The sequence below is a fragment of the Gouania willdenowi genome, chromosome 24 (assembly GCF_900634775.1).
Source record: "Gouania willdenowi chromosome 24, fGouWil2.1, whole genome shotgun sequence".
Taxonomy (NCBI): Eukaryota; Metazoa; Chordata; class Actinopteri; order Blenniiformes; family Gobiesocidae; genus Gouania; species Gouania willdenowi.
Genome location: NC_041066.1, coordinates 16,627,343 through 16,637,451, shown reverse-complemented (window position 1 = coordinate 16,637,451; position 10,109 = coordinate 16,627,343). Strand labels below are relative to the sequence as shown.

Here is a 10,109-nt window from a genome sequence, read left to right as displayed (position 1 = left end):
AATATCAACAATTGATATAAAACATTTTTTTTTTTCAAACTATGCTGGTTCTATTTCCAAACATTTTATTCAGAAAATAATAAATCACATATAGTTTAATTCAAATAATAATAATAATAATAATAATAATAATAATAATAATGGTTAGGGTTAGAGACATGAAGCCCATAAAAGACAGAGATGTTCTACACCAGATTATAGCTTATTATTATTATTATTATTATTATTATTATTATTATTATTATTATGTATTTATTTGAAGGGACAATGCATAGAGACATTAAGTTCATAAAAGACACAGATGTTCCACACCAGATTATAGCTAAACAGCTAGTATCCATCTGTGTTATTATTATTAGTTTTCTGAAGTTATGTAGCTTTGAGGGTCAGTTAGTGTAACCTTTCTTCCTATCTATCATAACGTGTTTTTCTCACACAAAAATTCTGTTCTTGGATTAAAATTGTATGGGATCAAATTAGGGTCATAAATATTTTGTGTGTGTAAAAAACAATCAGTGTATGTGAAAAAAATATTTAGTATTTGTAAAATAAGTTGAAAATTTGTAAAAAATAAAATAAATAAATAAATAAAAATAAAATACAAATCTGTATGTGGGCCTGGTTAGTAGATGGATGGGAGACCATTGACAATTCCAGGTGCCACAGTGGTTTGGCAGTCACCCCAGTGGTGTCTGTCATTGTGTCCTTGGGCAAGGCACTTCACCCACATTGCATAGTATGAATGTAATGTGTGAGTGAGTGAGTGAGTGAGTGAGTGAGTGAGTGAGTGAGTGAGTGAGTGAGTGAGTGTAATGCCTTAATTCTGTAAAGTGCTATGATAAATGGCTACATAAAATCCAATGCATTATTATTATTATTATTATTATTATTATTATTATTAATAATAATAATAATAATAATAAAATTACATTTATTTGTGAAATACATTTTGTGTGTATGTATTTGATCTCATAATTCTACCAAGTCACATGTAGCTGCATTGAAACTGAATACTTGAGTTCACACAGCTATTGTTTACATGGGATATAAAGAACCTCTCCAGGGCCTTTTTTTCTTCTGAATCTATTGAAACTTAGTAGTGTATGCTTGCACTTGCACACACACACTTGGACGCACTTACACACACTTACCTGCTCAGGTGTAATGTGCACCCACAGGTGTGTTCACATTCCAACCTCAAACACGGAAACCAACTCCGCTGTGAAAAGGACTTTGAGCTTGAACCTTTCTTTTTTTACACTTTCATTTTGCTTTGGAGCACATTTTCTCAGACTGTGGCATAGAGCTGGTCAGGAGGAGTCCAACAAACAGGAATCCAATGGAATCATGACCGCTTCATTCGGAAATGTTGACCGTCACTGTTATTCTAAGCCTGTGGGCTTTGCACTGCTCAGGTATGACTGATCATTGTTTATACCATTGTTTTTATCTTAAAGTGACTTTTGACTTATTTGTGCTAAGTAGCTTTAAACAGATACATTCAATATTTCCTTAAAATTGATCATAATTTTCCTTTTGCTACACCTGAAAAAATGCTAATAAAAAGTACATATTTGACTTTAGTTTCATGGTAAAAACAAAAAAACACTTGAACCAATAAAACTTGTTTGCTTAGTAAATAAAGTATTTCCTATAGTCCATTGACTATAGGAAATACTTTGTTTGCTCAAAGTCAAAAGCCTGTCATAGCTACTTTGAACACAATGGGTTTCTGTTATTCATAAGAATTAGTGTAATCCCAATGCAAATAGCCCATGCAAACAAATGAGTGATGTCTTTATTCAAATGGCAATCATTCATATACTGTAAGTATGACAAAATTACCGAATTAGCAACAAAGCATTTGTATAGCTGAGGGGTTTAAATATAGGAGTATATTCCTATAAAAAGGAAAACAATGTCTAGTTCAATGTGACATTGTGACCATCGAAGAGGAGGATAAAGTTCTGGACAGAGGGGAGGAGAGATTTGGGGCCGGTGATGAGGAATTCTGTTTTGTTGCTGTTGAGTTTGAGAAAGTTATTGTCCATCCAGGTTTTGATATTGGAGATGCAGTTAGTGACGTTGGAGAGGATAACTGGGGTGATGGATTTGGTGGAGATGTAGAGTTGGGTATCATCAGCATAGCAGTGGACGTGGAGTCCATGGTGGCGAATTATCTGACCGAGGGGAAGCATGTAGATGATAAAGAGGAGGGGGCCGAGCACTGAACCTTGGGGGACACCGTGGGTGACGGGAGAAGTCTGGGAGTTGCAGTTGTTGATGGTCGGAGAGGTAGGAAGTGAACCAAAGGAGTGCTGTGCCGGAGATGCCGATTGATTGTAGACGGTGGAGGAGAACAGTATGGTCTATTGTGTCAGGTGCAGCGGAGAGGTCGAGGAGGAGGAGGATGGATTAGGAACCTGAGTCAGCGGCGAGGAGGAGATCGTTTTTCACTTTAAAAAGTGCTGTTTACTACCGAGTATATGTTCTAAAACGCGAACCTCACTAGCGTTCATATGAAATATGTATTCTGATTTAAACTGACTGTTTTTTTTAATTTTTTTTTATTTCCAGTAATTGCCTCACCTCCAAAGCCCATCAATGTATTTTTCTCATCAGTTAATCTAAGGAATGTGCTTCACTGGGTCCAAGGAAATGACAGCTCCGAAGACACACATTTTATTGTGGAATATGCAATGTAAGACTTCCTTTTATTTCTTAATATGTGTCAATACACAGAATTTTTCATAAAAATGCTGTTTTGTCATCATATGAATGAGAAATCTCAACAAGATCAGTTGCAATAGTTTCTAGGATGGTAACTTCTTCTATTCTATTTGTGCCAGCCTATTAATAATTCCCATGGTTAATATTTGATCATGTGGGCCTTACTTCCTTAGCTACGGCGACAGCACAGAGGGAAACAAAGGAAGACGAGTGCACTGGAGGCCGGTGCCACAGTGTACGAAAATTGTGCAAACCTGGTGTGACCTGAGTAAAGAAACAGAGGACGAGGAGCAGGGGTATTACGCCAGAGTTCGTTCTGTGCACAGGAAAACCTTTTCTAAATGGACTCTGACACAAAGAAGATTTGATCCAAAGTCAGAGAGTAAGGAAAAAAAAAATCACACACATTTGTTTATTTGTTTATTTGTTCACTAGATCCCCATTTGCTTCCTCCATGGTGGTTGCTAATCTTCCTGCAGTCCATAAAAAAAAAAAGATTCTAGTACATATATAAACAGAAAAACTAAAGACAGATAAAACAATATACAGAAACATCACATAAAAAGGTACATCAATACACATTTTCATTACACCAACAAATACATAAAAACATACATGATATATACATTAAGATTGGTAAAAAATATGATTTCATAGATATTTTTTTTTCAATATGCGTAGAGTTGACATGTCTTACAGATCCATAGGCAATTTGTTCCATAAGGTAAAAGCTCTAAAAAAGACAGACATTTGTAAATAGTTGTTTTTATAGGACGATTGGTGATTAAGTTGGATTTTGAAGCAAATCGAGTATTGTACGAGTGGATATGATGGGAGTGTTTGATCTTTTCTTGAAATAATCTCAGTTGGCCAGTTCAAATTATCTTCTTTATAAATATTAGTAAATTATAATGTATTTTAGTTTCAATGAGGGGCCATGATAAGGTGCAGTGCATATGTGTAGTAGGGACACCCCAAAACAAGGCGTGCAGCCTTGTTTTGGGCAACTTGAAGCCAACTTCTATCAGATTTAGTTGTTTCCTACCAGACCAGATGTTGATCAAATGTTCCCTTCTTATTCATGCAGCTAGCTTTGGTCCCCCCCTGGTTACTGTGGAGATAAAAAACAACAGTGCCATCATCACAATGACTGGACCTATGCGGCATCTTCCAACAAAAAACACCACTCTTCTTTCTATGCAAACCATCTACCCCCAAATGACTTACAACCTGTCCATCAACAACACCAACCGAAACCAGATGGTACGTACGCTTAACACCGACTAGCTCCAGGTTCCACTGAATGTTTGACACAAATACATCTGTGTGTGTGTGTTTGTTTGCAGCATCATTTCCTAGTGGTTTCCAGTCCTTTCAAATACCACCTGACGGACCACAGTACCCAATACTGTTTTTCAGCTCGATCCAAATTTCTCAACATGCCAGTTGAATGCCATTCCTCAGCATGGCAATGCATAACCACACCTCCAGGTAAAACTTGACTGCAACTGTGAAACGCTAACCTGCTGCACCTGGTTTGACCGGTTAAAGGAATGTGACGAAACGTGATTAGGAAGCAAAAGTAAAAACTGTTTTTACACCTGCCGTCCTTCTCTGATTATTTGCCCTAAAAGTGGCAAATCCCTAACAATGGGCCTATTTGTGACTAAATGGGATTGATTTTCAGACATAATAGTCTTTGTTAAGTCTAACAACAACATCAGAATCCTAGGTAATTTACACTACTTAAATCTAGGTCAGATTAAAGGCAGAAAAATTCCCTTTCCATCAATGCCACTGCTCATCTGTACAATTATGTACAATTTAAATATTAAAAAAAAAAAAAAATCATGTCTTGTATGTTGTACACTTAGATACTTTATATGTAGTAGGTTCTATATTTATTTTAAAAATATTGTAATTTCTTTTGCCGTAGGGGCCAAAGCAAGACCCAATTATAATTCCTTTGTATATCTTACAGCAGAATTTGCAATAAAGTAGACTTTTACTAGTAAAAGAATCCCTCAGGTGGGGAAAATAATGACCTCACATCTTTTGACTTTCCCCTAAACCGTGGATCTTGTGTAACTATACACTTTTCCTGAATTTTGCCCCTTTTTTGCATTTCTTTTGGGGACAAAAATATCTCCAACAGGTTTGACTGTTGTATAGACAATTTTGGGTTTTTTTTTAAATTTTCTTAATTTAATAAAATGTTTACACCTTTTCTATCTACCGGTAGGTCCTTTTTTTGTTTGATTGTTTGTTACTTTTAATGGTGAATAGTTTTATTCTGGGTTCAAAATGTTAATTATTAGGTCACAAAAAACATGAGAATTCAATAGTGTGATAATTTGTCATCTGACTTTTGGCCAACCTGTTAAATATTATATATATATATATATTTTTTTTTTCTTCTTCTTTTTTTAAAGATCAACTGCATTGCACACATAAATTCAAAAATGAACCTAAAATATGTAAATGCATGGAAAACCGTTGCATTTTAGCGTGTCATTATTCATCCAAAGAAATGCTGCTTAAAGGACAAAACAATGCTGCTTATGTGTTTGATGAGATAATGCTTTAATTGTGTCACACGACTGTAAAAAACAAAATAGGACAATACATTCTCTGTGGGGCGCACGATGGCTTAGTGGTTAGCACGTCCGCCTCACAGCAAGAAGGTCCTGGGTTTAAGCCCTGAGGTGGACTTTCTGTGTTTTGCATGTTCTCCCCGTGCTGCGTGGGTTTCCTCCGTGTACTCCGGCTTCCTCCCACAATCCAAAAACATGACTGTAAGGTTGATTGGAGTCTCTAAATTGCCCATAGGAGTGAATGGTTGTCTGTGTCTGTGTTGCCCTGTGATGGACTGGCGCCCTGTCCAGGGTGTACCCCCACCCAGCGCCCTATGAGAGCCGGAGATTGGCACCGGCAGACCCCCGCGACCCTGTTAAATGGGAATAAGCGGGTATGAAGATGGATGGATGGACATTCTTTGTGTCATGATATTCAATGACGCATAGAGGAAGGTATTTTTTAATTAAGATTAATGTGATGAATCATCTATTTACTTCATTCTGGCAGCTAGCTTGATAAAGATAGGGAGACATTTCAAATGGCTCTGATTTAAGCTTTTGGATTTACTGGTATAGATGTTTTTACTATAATGTTTCTCTCTCTTAAAGGCTAGAAAGGAATGACTAATTCATTCTTACTTCTTTCTTTCTACAGACCCTGTAGTTGAACATCTAAAGAAGGTCATTGTGGGGATTGCTGTTCCAGCCCTGTTTCTCTGTGTCATTGTGGTGGTTTGCTACATTCTCTACCAGTACCTGACCGGAAATGGACAAAAGAGCCCGTACACACTGGCAGAGATGGACAAAGTACCCACATTCCTTACTTGAGTAGAACTAAAATACTGTCCTCTCACTGTCACCACAAGCTTGGTAGCAACGCCCACTTACCAAAACTCTGTCAATGATTGGCTTACCATGGAATTTCCCTCTACCTTTATCATTACTTCTATGTCCGTGTAAGCCCTCCCCCTCACCTTACTTTCAGCTTCTGTCTGATTCTGGCTGAGTGAGCCGCTGGGTCAAAACATTTGACAAGCCAAAAAAATTCAAAATATAGGCCTATAGGCGCTATACATAAAGTAACGAGCCTTTTTGGGAAATGTAAGGAGTAGAAAGTACCGATATTTATGATGAAAATGTAACAGAGTAAAAGTAAAAAGTCGACAGAGAAATAAATACTTCTAAAAGTACAAAGTACCTGAAAAATCTACTTAAGTAGAAACAAAGTATATGTACTTTGTTACTTGCCATCTCTGCACACTAATCAGTTCGCAACTTTAAAATGTTCTTAAAATATTTTGTAGCGATGTGCTTTATAGTACATGGTTATTTACAGAGATTTAAATAAAAAATCTGTTAGAGATTAAAAGGCTTCTATGTTACACAATATAGGTTTACTCTTAAAAATGTGTGTTTTGTTTAAAGCTATTTTGGCAATTTAAAAAAGTACAATATGGCTTATATCAATATGTTTCTATTTTATAGCTTATTTTGTATTAAAATACTCATTTTAGGAGTCACTGCTTTTGCTATATCTCAGAACAGCATAAAAAGCACAGTTAGATGGATTGTTGAGTTCGTCCTTACCCAGACCTACCCCTAAAAAAGCCACACTACAGAACTCACTCACACATGCTGTCCCTGACAGGAGAAAAAGTCAAAAGTGGAACATATTGTGCAGCTGTTTGTTAATAATTGTGCCTGTGAGGCATTTTTTTTAATCAGCAAATTTTAACCCAGAATTGTGTTCCTTGTAAGACTTTATTGAGTTAAAAAATATTGACATTTATATAGTATATTTCCATTTTGGGACAAAATGAATTGTGGTCCCTGTCACCCAGCCCTAGATCAATGCAAGTCTGACTGTTTGTTCAGTTTATGACATCATAAATTAGGAACAATCCATACACTCTTTGTCACCTTAAAATTTTCCTCAACAAACAACCAAAATTTAAAAATATAAATATATTTTTTTACAGCTACTGCTCAATTATTATTTTTTTCAATCCAATTTTCTCTGTGCTATTTCTTTCAGAAACCACCCTTATTCCACTCACCCCCCATCACGAAAAATCCAGACACCATGAATCATATCCAAATCCATCCAAAAGATGTCTCGCCATCCGACCATTTGAGGCTCCAAGGGCAGCGGCGCATTGAAGGCCCTCCACCGAGCTATTCTCCTCAGATTTTTGGATCGCCCCTAAACCCAGGCGAACTTGTCGATGAAATTGATTATGGATTTGTCAGCCAACCATGTAAACGCTCCTCTGATGGAGAGAAGGAAGAAGATAAAAGGCTCGGCAAAGGCAACAGATTCCCAAGGGAAGATGGGGGAGTCGGAAATGATCGCAGTGCATCTGATCAGGGCGCGTCTTACCTCACACAAACCTCATGCCATGCAATGCCTACAGGTACACAGATCATGTCTAGCCCTCTTTGGCAGGCATGTGGGTGGTCAGTTCTGAATACAGACACTCCAACTCTAAGTCAGTCACAATTGGAGCCTTTTCAGCAAACTGCAGAAAGCATGAGAGAAAACAAAGAATCTCTACAAACGGATCCTTTCAATGGTAATCAGGCAAAGAAGAAGATAGAGATGGGAGAAAAGACTTGTGTGAGGGAGAAAGATGTAAACCACGATGAACGAGAAAATGGAGACGGAGAGTTTGAGAATGCACCTCTCCTCTGTGCTTACGCCTCCCAAATCCAACATCGCTCCAACTCCGAAGTCCTACCCAATGAGTACGGTCTTCTAATACCTCATGCTACTCATGAGGAGGATTTTGATGACGAGGAGGAAGGAACAACATGTGTTGATTGGGATCCTGAGACTGGAAAATTCATGGTACCAATGCTGGAGATGGGATCCGGTGTTATTGGAGGATTAGAAACCAATAGAGGAGATGGGCTCTCAGGGGGAAACCCACTGCATATGAATCATGGTGGGTTAAGGCTGGAGAATGTGTTTGTCAGACAACAGTCTGAAGAAGAGGCAGAAACACAGAGAGAGCTAGACAGAAGTAGAGAAACCGGTTGCGAGGTTGAAAATGTTTTGAAGAAATGGCAATTAGTGATCGCTGACAATGAGTAGGTGACGTTCATCGACATGTTTAGCCAGCTGTCATGAAATACAATAGAAGGTATGATTATCATATTTTTAAAAGAATTCTGCTTTTTTCAAGCTAAAAATAGTACGAGATCATCTCAACATCTATGAAGATTTTGGTTTAGAAGGAGGGGTTATGTTTTCTTTGATGATGTCATAACAAGACAAACACCAACACCCTAATCCAATCTGAAAGAAAGTGTGTTTAGAAATATGATTGATATTTTAGATCATTATTTGTAGTGTTGTGTTAAATCCGGGTCAGATCTCTAGTATTTACTACCACTATCACTAACTGGTGGTTCCATGTGTGCAATAAGTCTTTTCCCCATAATCAACTTGAAAAATACTATCCAATGAAGGAATTGTTTCTTAGCTGTTGTTGATTTTTGTATGTATTTCACAGTATGTAATCCATTGTCTTTAGGGTTTTTTCATCTTGTATAGTTACAGTATGTATTAACTGGATGTATATAGGCTGCTATTCAATGGCTCTTGTTGTTTTTTTTAAATCTTACAGCAGATGTTAATGCTCTAAATTGACATTGATATGATACACAGTATTTGTTTTTTACAAAGTAAATTGCACAAATAACAAGAAAGTAGTGGTCAAAGGAATAATGTGGATAAAGATTTTTGAGTTGAAGCGTCAAAAAAAATATATGTTTTGTGTAATTTTGGTAAAATGACTAATCAGTTTATTCTTTGACTTTTGATCATAGCTGCAGCATTTATTTTACACTGACCTACAGAAATTGTTGATGTTTTTAGGAAGTACACTAGAATTTATTTTTTAATTATTATTATAAGATGATGACAAATTAGGCAGTAAGCACTTATTTCTATTATTTTGTTTGTGTCGTTTAACCTTATGCCATCTTTGCACTTTGTGCACTTAAAAATTCTACTTTTGGTTAATTTTATTCTGTGTGCACTGTCACTATGACTACGTACTTAAGTTAAGACTTAATAAAAAGGAAAATAATAGACTATAGTGTACATTATACTGTTGTCATGCTTATTTTTGTTCAGTAGTTGATGTTAGTTTGTCTTATAACACTTAAGAATCCATGTAATATTGTAAATGTCGTTACTTATTCAGTGATAATCCTGTGTAAATGAGCTGATATTGTAAAGCGCTTTGGAACTACTTTGTCATAAAAGTGCTGCTTATATTTAGTCCATTTTAACAATTACTATTTAGTCAGAATTGCCTATTTTTGCAGTCCAGATGGATAGATCAATAAATAAATATTGATTATTATCTACGACTGAATCACACCACTGCTGATATTTCAGCACAACAACACCCCATCTTGTGTGATATCGCTGAAATAATAAAGGGTTGTCAAATTAAAAAAGTCATGTAAATCATCTACCGCAGTGGTTCTCAAACTTCTCAGTCGCTAACCCCCAAAATAAAGGTGCAAGAAACCGGCGGGGACCCCACTGTACCTAATGGTGGTTGAACATAGACATGAACATTCAAGAACAGTCATGTAATTTCAAAAGTAGGAACAATTACTTTAAACTTGCAAATGATGGGCATCAAAAATCGTGAATGTGGTTAAATTGGTAAAAAATAAATATGAAATATGGTGAAAAGAGGTTAAAAGTGATAACAATGGGTCAACATATGCAACATTAGGTGGGAAAATGGTGGAAAGGGTTTGTAAGTGCTGGAAATGTCTTGA

At 36.6% G+C, this 10,109-nt stretch overlaps 1 protein-coding gene across 2 annotated transcripts; it reads left to right on the top strand.

Annotated features, from left to right (window-relative positions):
* Positions 1–1,164: 1,164 nt before the first annotated feature.
* il20ra (interleukin 20 receptor, alpha) lies at positions 1,165–9,729 on the top strand. Of its 2 annotated transcripts, none has more exons than XM_028440335.1 (7): positions 1,165–1,415; positions 2,623–2,701; positions 2,904–3,112; positions 3,818–3,993; positions 4,077–4,221; positions 5,962–6,113; positions 7,342–9,729. In XM_028440335.1, exons 1-7 carry the CDS (start codon positions 1,367–1,369, stop codon positions 8,398–8,400), a joined length of 1,869 nt encoding a protein of 622 aa, XP_028296136.1. In that variant the 5' UTR covers positions 1,165–1,366; the 3' UTR covers positions 8,401–9,729. The 2 variants fall into 2 exon arrangements, with proteins under 2 accessions (XP_028296136.1, XP_028296135.1); XM_028440334.1 differs by having other exon boundaries at positions 2,578–2,701; positions 7,342–9,728.
* Positions 9,730–10,109: the final 380 nt, after the last annotated feature.

Coding starts and splice junctions, on each gene's coding strand:
- il20ra (XM_028440334.1), top strand. CDS start 1,367: ATGTTGACCGTCACTGTTATTCTAAGCCTGTGGGCTTTGCACTGCTCA. Junction 3,113..3,817: donor ATTTGATCCAAAGTCAGAGA/GTAAGGAAAAAA, acceptor TTATTCATGCAG/CTAGCTTTGGTCCCCCCCTG. Junction 3,994..4,076: donor ACACCAACCGAAACCAGATG/GTACGTACGCTT, acceptor GTTTGTTTGCAG/CATCATTTCCTAGTGGTTTC.